Below are 15352 nucleotides of genomic sequence, written 5' to 3'. Positions count from 1 at the left end.
ACTCCTCTCTCAAATCTGGAGAGGAAGTCAGCCTGTAAATATGACATATTAGACTTTCCCACAGAATCATAGACCTAGTTGGGGGTGGGAGTGGAAGACAGACAGACAGACAAACAGATGCGGAGAAAACACAAATTTGGTATCCTGCTGAATTATCTCTTCACATGTTGGGAATTTGTTCCCGGTCAATCTTTTTTTTTTTTTTTCTGTATCTCAAATGATTTTCAGATGTGCATCGTGGAAAATCACCTTTGTCAACCTTCCATCCAACCCAAACACATCCAAGAGGAGGCTGTGGAGACTAATTCAGACTTCGTGGCAGTGACACTGACTCACTGCTGCTGCCCTGGTATTTCCTGTATGGGAACTGGTGAGAACTATGTCAAAATCTCATACACGAATGCAACTCATGAAAACTCATGAGGAGGTTTGAGTGGACAATCAACATTACTCATAGAGACGTAATGTGAGTGCAACAAAATAAGAAACATTATAGAAATAATACCGCATGTTCCAAAACGGAACAAACTAAAACCTGTTACAGATGCCCCTGATCACCGGTCAATCCAACATCTTATCTTGACTGAACTTATAAAGCGTTTATGTTGAAACCGTCAGTTGTTATGAGTTATGTATAGAGTATGTGTTTAAAGATGGTCTGTAAAGGGAAACTGGTATATGAGTGTGAGAAATCGCCGTTTATATCAGTTCACTTTTCATGAAAGAAGTGATCCTTAAGAGGAGGCCATAACCTTTACCATTAGTCAAGTCTATCCTCAGTGACGTTTTTCTGCTACAGCTCCATTTGTTCTCACGCAATCAGTTGCTTTTAGTGGCTACTGTTGTGTAAAGACTACTTTACACTATATTTAACACTAAAGAGATAGATATTCAAATAATATTAAGAATTGAATGAGTTCTATGATCCTCCCAGAGGTTTAATTACCACTTGTTTCCCTAAATTATGCCTGTTATAATGTCAGAAGTCTATATTATTCATGGTTTTATCTGAAAAACCTGCCCTGTTCCGACTGCGGTTAGATCGTTTACACATGCCAACAGGCAACAATGTGTCCTGTGGTTGCTAGGGTTAGTAGACAGCACATCCAATTTGAGAGATTTCGGAGAAGTCGGGATTTTGAGTAAAGAACTACAAAAAGAATTTAAAAACTGAGCGCTATTCTTTGTAGCCGCCAGAGCCAGCAAAGTCTGCCGGCCAGATAGACCAGAGCTCATTGGAAGAGGGGAGCTTAAAGAGATAGGAATTAAAGTTAGGAAGACTCATAAAAGGCCTCAGAATCATAAATAAGGAATGTTTTGAACTGCAATTATACTAAGGCCCAGAACAGAAATATATATATATATATCTGGTATATTAAACATGTAAAAAAAATAAAAAAACATCAATCATCTACATGTCAATTTGCCAGATGTGTGAAGACTAAGGAGCGGTATTGTAGATAAACAGGCACGCTGCACACAGCTCCGTGACAGGAACTTATCTCACTGCTTGCACTTTGGTTTTATTTATATTCACACTTCCTTACACTCATGTTGTGCCTTTTGCTGTGGTGAACATTTGCTCAATGTGTGGCTTTCCTTGGAGCTGACATAGAACATGCTCTGTGGAGACTGCGTATCTCCAAGTTTTTACATTTTGATAAGAATACACCAGTATTACTGATGCAGCATGAAACATTTGAAGGGGGGCTTTTTGAGACATTGTTTTACGAACTGTGAACAGACTGGAGAAATGTCGCCTGTACTGTCTCTTGACCCCTGCTTGTGCTACAAGCAATGTTTTGAGGTGAGATAGTGAGTGACAACTACAGATGAAATAAAGATCGCAAGATGCAGGTTGAGGATCCAGGCAGAAGCTAGAACACCCCTGTTTCCTAATCCAGGAATGAACTCATAAATACTATGGTACAGGGCGGAAGGTAACGTACAAAAAATCCCCACAATGTGCCTTTAAACTGATCGATTGCCTACGGGCACAAAAGCAACAGGCGTAATACGATACTGATTCAAAACATACCACCTCTTATTTAGCCCATTTACCAACTTTAAACTACCTGTTGGAATGCACCTGTGCACATTCCTGCAGAACATCGGTTCTGCACATCACCCAAAACTTATTCTATACATCTGTGAGACACAATTCATCACGTGGCCCCTGGGGGCAGAAAGTAGGTTGCGGCGGCCATTTTTGGAGAACCACGAAAATCGCTGGAACTTGTATGACCGAGAAGCCACTTTTGATGTTTCTGCTGCCATTTCCTTTGTGCCAAGATCTCGGCACCTGCAGCATTTTAACATCCTCAAAGGTTGCCATGGTTTCTATTTATGCTCGGCAATGGTTCACATGGAAGACGGCGTCTTGAACAAGGGATGATTTGACTCAGGACCACAACCAACTCCTTACACCTGGCTCTTTAGCTGCTAAATGCTCATTTATCTTCATCAGCTAGTCGCTCACATTGTCTGCATACAGTATGCTTCTTCGGAGCTGCTATAACCCAGACGTCAGCGGCCACTGCTGCAGGAAATAACACTAATGGGAAAGGTGTTAAAGATAAAGACACAGAATGACACTAAAAACCCCCCTCAGAGCTGACCTACTTACGCAAGTGATAATTCACAGAAAAAGAAGAAGAAGAAAAAAAAAATAAACAGCAAAAAAACAAAACCCATTTGATCTACTTTGCGCCTCACGTGAAGCTGATGGTGCCACTCGTTCATGCCATGTAAGCCCTCATGACATCTACCGACTCCTGTTCTCAGCTGATAAATGCCGAAACAACAGGAGCACACGCGATATCCCAAAAATAGCACCCTTCAGCCTGAAAGAGATGTTAAACATTTTCTACCCCCAATACAAAGTAACTATGTGGGAAGGAAGTGAGATTGCTTAAACCAAGTTAGTCATCAACCATCAGTAAGTATTTTTAAAGACGGGATGAATGAGATGATGCTTCGCATGGGGAATTGTCAGAATGATGCATATCCTTTCCCACTACTGTGAGCTAGAGATAGGACCTGGAAAGATTTGGCTGTTCTATTAAATCAATCATGTCAGGGCTTTTTAAACATTTTCTACCCCCAAACCAAACACTGCCTGGCCTGGCAAGCCCCCGTCTAATAGACTTAACACAGGAACTGCAGCAGAATTCTCCAGTTGTACTAACTTTAATGCTTTCCCCATGTGCTGTTGTCTACTTTGCTGCCCCACTTAGTTACTCTAGGTTTTCATTTTTAATTTTTTAACAAGTACTGATCTGTAGAAACAAAGTAGTGGCAATGTGATCATTTCTTGCGGTCAGGATGCAAATTTATTAAGAAACCAGTGCATCAGTGTCGTCAGTAGGACTTTTTGCAACATCCAGTTCACTCAGGGAGCTGTGGTTAAACGACGTCAAGCTGCAAAAAAAAACAAACAAAAAAGACATTCTCACGGTGCTCAACACCAAATGTGCAAAAAGGTTTTAGAGATCAAATACAAACGTGATGGCAGTTTGATCGCCCAAGTTTGAATACTGAGAGCTTGTGTGTTTGTTGGTTTAATCGTTTTAAAACCAGCACAAAATATATATTAAGATTCACAAGTGTAAGAAGTTAAACTGCCGCCGGACATCCCCAATTATCAGTTCCCGAGCTGCGAATTGATAATCTTCCCATCAAAGGTTTTCGTGTTAATGAGCCTCATAAAGTTTCACTCTCAGCTCTGTCAGGATTCTCAGGTTGCAGCCTACAGTAGAGCAGGTCAGAGGGGTATATGAGCGCGAGTGTAGAAATAGGTGGTAGCTGACACCGCAAGCTGAAGTCAGATCCAAGCAGGTGGTCTCCAGGGACATTCCTCTGGACGAGCAGCACTAAAACATAAGACTGCACATTCAAAGCCGAGTCAACACTATTTCAAAAAGAAGACACTCACCATGATTGTTAGCAAGTAGTCCAGAGGAAATGAGTTAAGTCCGTAGAGGGTCACTGTTCAGTGAACCATCTCAACCAGGAGTGTGTGTGTGAAATCTTAGTGGTTCACTCCTACTTCGTGTCTCACAGGCATATTATCTGAGCTGTCACTGAAAGCCAGGCTGTTTTAAATCCTGGGCGGGGAAACTGAGCTCTATGTCAAGGAGAGAGCTGCTTTCCTGTAGACCCATTGGCCAGAGACAAACCCACACACACGCTCACTTCTGCAGCTGCCCTACCACACCACTGCTTTTTTTCTCTCTACATGCTGCTCTACGCTCTTTCTGGTAAAGCAGAAGTGCATCAATTACCACTACTTTACTTTTCCAAATAACTGTGAAAAAAAATTTTTTTTTTATTTATTTTTATTGTGCTTCCTCTTTTTTTTTTATTTTTAATATAGATTTGTCACATTGTTCTTTGTGTGCGACTTATTTGTAAGGGTAAGGAGGAAGGAAAGGAGGTTGGTTGTAGCAGAAATTCTTTTGGGGATTTCTTGTTGTTGTCTGGACAACACAGACAGCAGCGTCTGGGAGCGTGGGGTGGGGGCTGGGACTGCACAGGGACAATGGGGCAACCTGAACCTTCCCGTCAAAGGGCGCAGGCCACTGCTGTAGCACGTTTTTTTTTTTTTTTGTACATACCGTGTATTGTTCTAATTTTGTTTCTTTAAAATAAAGGTTTCTGAATCTAAAAAGTTTTTTTCTTTCATCCTATTCAGATTTTTTGTGGAGGTCACAAAACACAAGAGAGGACGTTCTTCACTAGACTGTGTGGCAGAAACAAGTTGAACAATGACTATGTGTGTTTTGTGCTATATCACTGCCCATGTGTGCTCCCTGCAGGTTGCTGCTCACTTTTTTTTTTTTTGCAGCAACAACTGTGGTCTTAAAATATCTACAGGCTATTACCATAGTTGTGGTTCTGAGGGGGAGTTTTCAACAGCACATTAATTCAACACCCTTCTTTCTTTAAACAGTTTAATAAAAATCTCAATTACAACAAAAGGACACCGACAAAATATAAAAGTGGAAAAGACAAAGGTATTCTGTAGCAAATTACGACACGACAGCTTCCAAATGATGAAAGGGGTTTTGTAGGTCAGACTTTCAGTTCAATGAAACAAAAGTTCCACGTATTGTCCACAAAGTGTTGTTAAAAAGAGAAAAAGAGAAGACAAAGAAAAACGGAGCATTCACAGTTTATTCTTAAGATCTTCCAATGAACACTCTTTCAGTTCTTAATTACTGAACCACAAGATTCCCCTATCTGGATTCACACTAACTGAAAATGAAATATGCCAGTTCTGATGATGGTGGCGAGGTTTGTGGCTCAGTCAGTGGTGGTGCGGCGGTACCAGAAGCGGGCCCTGAAGTCGTCGCTGCAGGTCATGAAGCCGGGGTTGGTGGGCGAGTGGACGATGCAGCGGACGATGTTGTTGTGTCCCAGCGAAAGAAGGTTTTTCCTCTCGGCCGTGCGAGAGTCCCAGCAGCAGAGGCTGATGGTGCGCTCGTCGGGCAGCAGCACGTAGTCCTCCGTGTGGTTGAAGACGCCCTGAGTACGATGCATCTGACGGCCGCTCAGCCCCGCACCTGTAACCAGCACACGGAACAAGTCAGTGGGACCGTTGACTTGGCAACCAAGACCACGCCGCTCACATCCCAGCTGAAATCTGACCTATAAAACTGCTTACACCTCAAGTTTCTTTTACCAATGATTTGCATTCTTCTTAAAGTGCAGTTTTTCACAGTTTTTGCTCCCATTTACAATGACGTGGCAGATTTACCAAGGATTCAAGGATCCTTTATTGTCATTTCAACACATGTTGGTACATGGATGCCATAAGTAAAAAGTATAAATATAGAATAAAATTAGCTAACTAAGTATAGTACAAAAATAGCAACAAGAGTACAAAAATAGCAAGAAGAGCACAAAAATAGCAAGAAGCCATTGAACAGGAACAGTCGTTTGACAATTACTATCGGAAGTTTTCTGTCTGTTGCTGTACTTGCTCGTAGATTCAAAATTCTACCAAAACTTAAGCACCCGGTACGTTTGGCCAGTTGTTCCTATCAGCTATAGCATGCTCAGTGCTCACAGGGTTAGTCTTTGAGGGGGACATGCAATATCCACATTTTACAGAACTACATGTCCCCAATGTGTCTAGGCACCTGCAAAATATGACAAAGGCTACACACTTGTTTCTTTCCTTTCTCCACCAATCAAAAGCAATTCAGGTTTGTAGTCCTTTAGGATATCATGAGGGTGTAAGCACTACTGCTGCACTACTGTCAAACTGACGCTAGAATTCCAGGAATACAGGTAGCGATATCTTGCTAGTTTGGAACCAGAGTCTGCAGTACCGTCTGAAAGTAGAGCCATATTACTGATGACCCACCCAGACTTCCTCTAGACTCACTCACTCTCTGCTCTGCTCTACCTCCACCACTTACAAAGAAATGTTAGATTATACACTGCACTTATTTATTTATTTCTACTCCCATGGTCCTACAGGACCACTTCACTGAGCGGCTGTAATAGCAACTGTTAATAATCATGAGCTCATTTCCTGTTTCTATAGCGTCAAAAAACGAAACACTAATATAGAGAGGGTGAAGCTTATGACCTATACTCAGCTTTACGTGCTTTGTCTTCACTTGTGAGGAGCTGTCATTGCATCCATTTTTTTATTTTTTTTATACCGTCTATGGTTCAAACATGTCTAGCTGAGCTCCTGTGTTTTTAACACTGCTATGTTATGTTGATGTATGTTCAAGTGTCAATTATTTGGATAAGTATCATTTTAGTTAGTTATTTGACGCTATATAAACAGGATGTGACATGATGGTGACTACCAGTTGCCATGCCAAAAGCTCCATCCCATGGGACCATGAGAGTTGTAACGCACAAACATTAAAAGTAAGTAGTAATGTATAATCCAACATTTCTTTGTAACTGCTGGAGGTAGATCAGAGCGCAGTATTAATTAAACGAAAACACGAGTGAGTCCAGCGGAAATACGGGCAGGTCATTGACAGCACTGCTCTGCGTGGCTCCACTCTTGGACCATACTGCGCAGACTCTGGCTCCAAAGTTGCAAGATGGCGCTGCGTCAGTTTGGCCAATGCAAGTAAGTGGTGGGACAGAGTCCATATTTATACAGTATATGGTTTTACCTGGCAGTGGCGGGATTTCTTAAGCCTGTCCAACTCATTCGGTGAAAGTGACTAAAGGGTCATAGAAATATCAGCTGGGGGTGTTAGTGGCAATGAGGAAGTGATCATAAGAGAGAAACAAAATATGGCATGTTTGCTGTGTGGCGTCACTTTGGCTTCAATAAATAGAACAAGGAGAAACTGAAACTACATGTTAATCCAGTCAGACAACAGTTGTAGCTTCAAGAGCAATTACTGACATACCTCGCCAGAACTTAGGAAATGCGAAGCAGCCCATTTGGTTTGAGGTTTTCGTTGAAAATGGTTATTAAATATTTACAGGTCCATACAAAGAAGTATAGAGGTTCACTGTGTGGAGGACGAACTGTGTGCAACAGCTTTTCAACAGCTTTTTATTTTTTTAATTGTCACTAAACTAAATGTGACAACTCATTTTATTATTCGTTTCAGTTCCTTTGGCCTTTGGCTTTTTGTTTCACAAGTTATCTTCAAAAAGCTTGTCAGTGTGGACTTGCTTTCTTCCTGTGGTACATTGTGTAAAGCGTCTCAACTGAAATAAGGTTAGGGTTTAGAAAGAAAAAGTCATCAGTGGGAGCTAAAAAGACAAGGTGCTTCATAAAATGTTGTTTCTTTCAATTCAAATAGTCCGGGATCAGATCGACACATCTGTAGTGAAAACTTTTTCCAGTGGCAAATGGACGGCATCAACCGTTTCTGTATGATCACAATCCCGGACCCAAAGGAAGAATATTTAACTTACAAGCTAGAACAAGAGGAAGTTGTGTATTTTTGCTTTAAAATGGCTCCAGATTCATTTAGTGTCATTGAATTATTTGCTTCAGTTCTGCTTGTAAATAAGTAAGTAGCAGAAATATATGAATTTGTGAGCTATACCTCTCTGCCCTATGTAAAGTTGGTTGTGGTTGTTCTCTGCTTTAGTATTTTTGTGTGCGCAGGAGGGCATTGGATTTAAAGTTATTGTGCATAGGAGGGCTGGCTACCACTACTGATTTCCTGTATCGATTTGACTCCAAATCGCAATGTCCAGATTCAGCTGGCTTTGCTTTAGTGCAGCTCTTCGCTGTCTTTTTTAAATCCAATCAGCTTTCAGGCCTGACGGTGCTCCCAGGGGTTGTAGAATGGATTGTCCCTCACATGTGATCTCACGAGAACGCAACGAGTTTTCTCAATGAGAGGATGCAGGAAATGTGTATTTTAAAAATCGACTCAAGGACTTGCTGAATCGATACTAGATCTTTTGAATGGAGACAGATTTGAATCGGAAAATCGATTTTTGCAAGTAGCAACTGATCCCAGTCCAGAGTCATTGTATATTAAAGACATCCTTGATCCTTGTCATTTTCTTGCTCTTCACTTCAGCACTTTGCCTTGAATGAAACACTGTTTAGCTTTAACAAGACGTGACAACATAGCTTCGTAAGTATAGTCTGACGCGCCAAAAGAACACACTGAGAGAAGAAAGCCCTCAAAAGGTAGCTGCTCTCCACAGTGTGCTGCAGAACACAAAAGATTGCTTCCAAAAATAAAGATTAATCTACAATCAAGAGGAATCCAGGTTCTGTAATTTGAGGTGAGCATGTTCAAATCAAAACTAAGAGTCCATGTTCCGTTTTAAATGTGCTACTGTGAGCTCCTGATTGTCTAATCCACCGTGATGAAATCTGGATGCTATAGTAAATGATGAGAAGCTCTTTAGTTATTCAAAAGAAATCGCAACTCATGAAAAAGTCCTCCTGCGTGTAAAAAGTAAGCAGTTGCCCAACTCTGGAACAGGAAAAACATTGCTGCTGCTGCTTCTGTAGTAATGATGAATCTAAGAAAGCATCACTGGAGACAGTTATGACATTAGCGCTTTCTTACCTAAAAGGAAATTTACATGAAAAACAGACACTGTGGTGAGTCACATGAAACAAGGAAGAAATGTCCCCGCAAGCAGTGACTGCAGAAGAAGATGGTGTAATCATTCCCTCGACGTGGTAAGATTTATTAGGATAGCAGCTGAAGAACACTAATGAATTCAAACAGATTTAGAAACAACAACCACTCCCATCCGTTCAGGGTCTTAAATGTTATTGGACAAATTAACAGAAACATAAATAAAAAGTGCAGCTTTAATACTGTAGCCCTAATCCCACGAAATTAGTTTTACCTGGGGGCATCATGTGATTTAGAAATTACACTCCTACCTCTTTGTTTTGTGCGGTGCATTTGCACGGGATAAGCTAACTCTGTGTTTTACTCAAATTCACTATCCATGCTTATATCTCTGTTACTTTCCACTTTACTCCACTACATGTCAGAGGACATTTTATACCTTTACACTTTTTAACCGCCTCATTTAAATCAGCCCCAACTTGAACACATTAATGCTAGGGGTGCACCGATCCGATATTGGGATCGGATATCGGCCCCAATATTGACAAAATAGCTGGATCGGGGATCAGAAAAATTAACAGATCCACGGGCCGATCCAGTTTTTTTTTTTTTTCTTTTCTGTCGCAGCAGATCCTACGTCATTCGTTAGCAGCACGGGTGTCGCATGCTGGAACGAGTTGGAGATCCTGTGTAGTAGTCCAGTAGGTGGCGGTATATGTCGTGAAAATATGATCCGCCATTAAACAGAAGAAGAAGAAGAAGAAGGAGTTATGTCTATGTTATTTTGTCTTAGTTAGGAAAGTAATGTTTAGTTAGGAAAGTCTGGTGCCTTTAGTTTCTTCTACATGGTGGAAGGAAGGTATAAGGTGGAAGGTATGCAGTTTATTATTAATTCAACAATGGTATCGGATCGGTATCGGGTATCGACAGATATACAAAGCCCAGGCATCGGTATCGGTATGGGGACTGAAAAAGTCGGATCGGTGCATCCCTAATTAATGCTCAGATGGGCCAAATTAAAGTACGCATCAAATAATTATATTTTTCAAGGATGGTTTCTCTCATTTTAGGTAGTTAACATAATGCTGATGCATTTCCAAGTGTCAGTTTTTCTGCTAAGTTTCGTTTTGGTTAGTTATTTGATGCTATAATCCAACAGTTCTTTGTAACGGGTGGAGGTAGAGCAGAGTGCAGTATTAAACAAAGATGGCACCGCCCGTATCCCCGGGAAAATAGCGTCAGTTGGGCCAGTGCATTACATTCGTCCATATTTATCTACAGCCTATAGGTAAAACTAGTCCCGCGTCCCCCATCTTTTGAAGGTAGTAACTGGCTGCAGTCTTGAACCTAGAAAAGCCACAACAAAACGAGTCTCTTCCTGTGAGACGCTTTACAAAATCTCAGATTTTTCCTTTTCTCCACGCACATTGTATTTAGCCATTATTCATAGTGCATATAATCTTTCGCAGACATGTCCTGCTGGTGTTTGGTGAAAATGCTCTCTGTAACTGGTATCTGTACACAGCCAAAGGTAACATAGCATTAGATGTTAACTGTATTAAACTGGCTCTGTGTCTGCATTCTGCACAGTGACGGTAAAGAAGAATCAAAGCATCTGCCCTCTAGTGGATCATATGATGCCAGTTTCTAGAGTAACGTTCCTTCAGTTAATCTTTCATTCGTGACATTTAATAATCCTGTCATATAAAGTTACATTTAAGTATATTATATTTGTGCATTTCTCTTAAGGGCACAAAAACTTTTAAGCAGCATTGTATCATTATTATCAATAGACCAGGACATGTGGCATGACATGACATTAAGCAGTTTATATATAAAAGATGCTCACTTATCTGTGCTATGCCTCTATTTTTGTACTTCCTTTTAATGCAACTTCCCTCTGTGTGGATGGTCTATTCAATTGTTTCAAAACTGCACCAAAAAGGTATACTACGGTCTACGGTTGAAACAGACCTTTACTAACCGCCCACTAATTCTGACATTTTTTTTTCTGTCAGAGAATCTGAAGAATCTGACTTGTATGTGCACACAAATCAGATTCTAGTATTGTGATTTCTCATTTCGGACTGATGGACATTAGCTCATGACGAGCCACTGTTTCTCATGGCATGAGATTTGAATATTTGATCAGCAAACTCAACAACCTTAAAAGGTTGGTACCTATAAAGCAACTTGTTCTGTTTAATCTGTGGGGAAGTCCACGTCTAATAAACAGTTGGTCAAGGGGAAGTCCACGATGGAGATATTAAACTGATTAATATATGTCTTCAGTAGGTGTCACTGCAGCAGAAGATGGTACTGAACAGAGGCCGGCAGAAAGACTCTAAGGCATCTATCACACATATATGCTTCATAAATGCTAAAATACTTTTCTCTGTCTCTTAACCTCAACTGCTAATGAGCTGGTTTCTGCAAAAAGTCCTTTTTGCCTTAATACATACTCTGGGTGTTTCTGTTTAATTTAAAGCACATTGAGAAAATTTTGATTGTTATTAGTGTAGTATAATTAACATCAAACTGATTGACATGTCAGCTAATATAAAAAAGAGAAACTTGGGCACTGCATCCCAAAAAATACAAGTGAACTTCCACAACTTGCTCTGACAAGTTAAACATAAAACATAATGTGTTTAAGTCAATTGCATCATATAACACTTCTCTTTGACTCCCCTCTACTGCACTGTGATTATGACAATATCCTCCTTACCTGTGTACTTCACCAGTGTCCGGCCGGTAGAGATCTCCCACAGTTTCACCACAGAGTCTTTCCCGCTGGACAAGATGTACTTGGAGTTCTTGGAGAAGATGGCAGAGCAGACCTCGGCTCCATCGTGGGCCTTCTCGAAGGTGGTCACACAGCGGTTGGAGACACCATCCCACAGTTTGATGCTGCCATCCTTACTGCAGGAGACGTAGCTGTTGGCAGTGGGGTTATAGCCGACGCCGCTGATGGTGTCCGTGTGCTGGTCCAGCGGGTTGCAGGACACAAAGCACTGAAAGGTGTTGACATCATAAAGCCGCAGGGTGGGATGCTGCGTTCCCACCAGCAGGAAGTCACCTGATGGGTGGAAGGAGATTGAACGCAGCATTTCTGCTTCCTACAGGAAAAGAGATGGCGACAGGACCGGATTACAAAACAATTACAGTAACTGTCAGGAATGTTTTAAGTCAGCTCTATCAGTGTCTACATTACTGGGAACCTCCACAGCAAATTTGAATTTTACCAATCCTATTACATATAAGCGTGCTCCGATCAATCAGCCACTGATCACTAATATTCCACCTGCATAGCTTGATGTGCTGCTTCTATAACTGATCAAGAAAGCTGATTAGATGACACAAGAACTGTGAGATAATAACAGCCCACATCCAAAGTGGAGTCAAGCCCCAGATACGTTGCCTGCATTTTGATGTCCTGACTGCTGGATGGCAGCAGCAGAACGTAGCAGCCCTGCACCCCAGAGGAAGTACCATGGCCTATCTCAGTTGTCCCTGAAAGTGGACAGCTGCTGTTTTTTTTATCAGGACAACTCTTTTCCACTCTGACCCAAGCACTACGAGTCTACCTCTGTAAAATGTGCACAAGAAGGAGATGGTTTCTTCTTCTATTAGCCTACTCAAATTCATTAAGGAGTAAACTGATTCAGACTCTCTCTTTTTGGTCTTTTTACATCAGCATACTGGAATCTATTTTTGTGTCGGGCACTGATGATTGGCTGCAAAAACGCTGACCGGAGCACCTCTAACGATAAAGCTGGAAAACTGTGCCATCAAAAGCTGACCTGTATATATTTAAATGCTCTTTTTGCAGAGGGCTTCGAGTAGTCAAACAGTTTGAGGGTATAATCTCTCGAGCCAGACGCGAGAATCTGCTCAGTGGGGTGGAAGGCGAGGCAGGTGACTTCATCAACGTGATCATACAGCGTCCGAATCACGGGGTGATTCTCCATGTTTTGCTGCGCCGTCTCATTCATCATCACCTGCCATACAGAGAAACAGAAAGCATGAGCATGCTGGCTTAAAAACATGAGGCGCGTATGTATTTTTTTTTTTACAAACCCCCTCACCTCAATAGGCATGGCGCTTTTCGCCAGCATGCGTTCAGTGTCCAGTATCTTGATGGAGGCATCAGCAGAACCCGTGGCAATCAGCTGCCCATCCCGGCTGTATGTGGCAACACGGCACGGACCCTTATGAGACGTGACATAGCAGGTCTCGTACTCTGAAGCCTCTGGAGACATGGTCTGGACATCGGCATCAAATTCCAGATCAATGCCAACACCAGGTGCCACAGTATCTGAGCGTCCAATAGCATACTGAACGGCACTGTCGTCATTCTCCATCCCTGGAATGAGGTGGACATTATACAATAGGTTGCATTTTGGACACACACACACACACACACACATTACACATGAAGAAAATAGCGCTTACCTATCTTTGCCAGCTGCATCAGCTGCTCAGACGGCGACACCACGCTCGGTGGTTTAACCTCACTGATGAGACTGTTGGCGATGCTCGTGTATCCATCATAGAGCAGCTGGCTTATGATGAGCCTGTACAGGTGCTGTCGGTCCTTCAGTGTGGGTTTGGGGCGAAACATGTTGGGTCACTGTGACTTGTACCGGGCTATGAGATGCAATGTCTACAACTTATCGTCCGACTATGCTAGCCGCTGTTAAGTTACCGCGTTTCACAAAACGATAAAACGTGTTGTCAGCTGTAATATAAGTTCCAAACTGTTAGCTGTAACTATGCTAACGCTATGGGCAGTTACAATGAATGGGGATGAGTGTTGCTAACACCGTTAGCTTCGCTGCTAAAGTTAGGACAATAACGTCAGGCTAACTGCAGATGTAACCCTGAACTGGCTGAGCTGGCGTGTGCACTCCAGCAAAAGCATTATGTGCTACTTAACAAAGGGCGCGTAAATGTTGCCGTTAGTTTTAGCTAATAAAACAAAAATATCTGACCCTCTTCAAAGTTCCAATGGCGCTTCTGGACCTAACGTGCGGTACGTTATACGCAATTTGCGTCCTACGTCACCACGCTGAAAGCCGTTGACTGAACACAACTCAGTTGCCTTCACGGTAAACAGAATTTTCATACTTACATCACCACACTGTTAATAATAAATAATGAACAATAATAATGCGACATTTAACGTGAAAACAAGGTGTACTTAAATAGTTAATTGATTTCCTTTATTTTTCTCTATAGATATGAACTTATTTTGTTTAACCCTCTGGAGTCGACGGACGCGCCGGCGCGTCCAAATCACATGACCAGTTTAAGACGATGTAGCAGCAAGACGAAGTCTCACTGAGACTCCGTTTCAATTTGTGCAGAAAGTGCTAACTTCAAACTATATACCAGTTTTTAAATTGTGTTGATAGGCCAAGTAAAAGTGGACTTATGAAAACTAATATACGGCATGCTTTTTCCTGAATATTGTCATCATATTTGGTGCGCGTTTAGTGCAGTAAGATACGGCGAAAAGGAAAACGCTAGCAAGCGGAGATCGCTAGCCGGCTTCAGGTGATCGAAAAAAAAAAAAAAAACATGACACCCTCTTTCCTATTGGTGGAAAAATGCATCACATCAGCCAATCAGAAAATTATATGGTAATGGTTGCTAAGGAAGAGGGAAAATTGGTGGGAGTGACGCTATATACAATCTATGGAGTGATGACGGTGAAGAGAGAGAGAAACGAGTTTTGAGATTTGAGACATTTGTGACCTTAGTTATTTACTTACCTTACTTATTAGACATTACTTATTAGACATTACTTATTGTGACGCCTGATAGTTTTGCAGATGGTTCTAAATAGTTGTGCAAAAAACGCCTGATGCATTTCCTGTATTTCAATGTAAATAGTTGTAAATAACTTTGTTGTTTGCTAAATTTTTATATAAGCTTTTGAAATTTACAGTTTAGATTTGCATTCTAAGTTATACAAATGGTTCGTTAAATATGTTTGTGGTTTTCACAGTGAAAAATCTAGGTTTTTCCTACTCGGATTTAATATTTTTAGTGTGGTTTTAGGTCCACTGTGTTAATACAGTATATCAGAATGAAAAAATAACTGTATAATCACACATGTGAGGTTGTGTTGAAGAGAATGACACCCAACAAGGCAAGGTAAACTGTTTTTAAGATGAAATATAAAGGTAAAACCAAAAGTAGAAAAAAACGGCCAATTATACTCTGGACCCCAGAGGGTTAATAATAAAGGTAAAAACAATTGTAAAATATATTTTTTTCTGCAATATTCATTTTGTGATCCT

The 15352-nt window shown here is 41.3% G+C and overlaps 1 protein-coding gene across 1 annotated transcript; it reads right to left on the bottom strand.

Annotated features, from left to right (window-relative positions):
• Positions 1-5157: 5157 nt before the first annotated feature.
• On the bottom strand, positions 5158-14059 carry cstf1 (cleavage stimulation factor, 3' pre-RNA, subunit 1). Its single transcript, XM_084542139.1, has 5 exons — positions 13500-14059; positions 13133-13410; positions 12848-13045; positions 11773-12163; positions 5158-5564 (listed from the first exon to the last, which is right to left on the bottom strand). Exons 1-5 carry the CDS (start codon positions 13666-13668, stop codon positions 5305-5307), a joined length of 1296 nt encoding a protein of 431 aa, XP_084398265.1. The 5' UTR covers positions 13669-14059; the 3' UTR covers positions 5158-5304.
• Between the last annotated feature and the right edge of the window lie 1293 nt (positions 14060-15352).

The sequence above is a fragment of the Chelon labrosus genome (assembly GCF_963514085.1).
Source record: "Chelon labrosus genome assembly, chromosome: 4".
Classification (NCBI taxonomy): Eukaryota; Metazoa; Chordata; class Actinopteri; order Mugiliformes; family Mugilidae; genus Chelon; species Chelon labrosus.
Note: the sequence above shows the minus strand (reverse complement) of the source record. Positions and strands in the feature narration are given on the sequence as shown.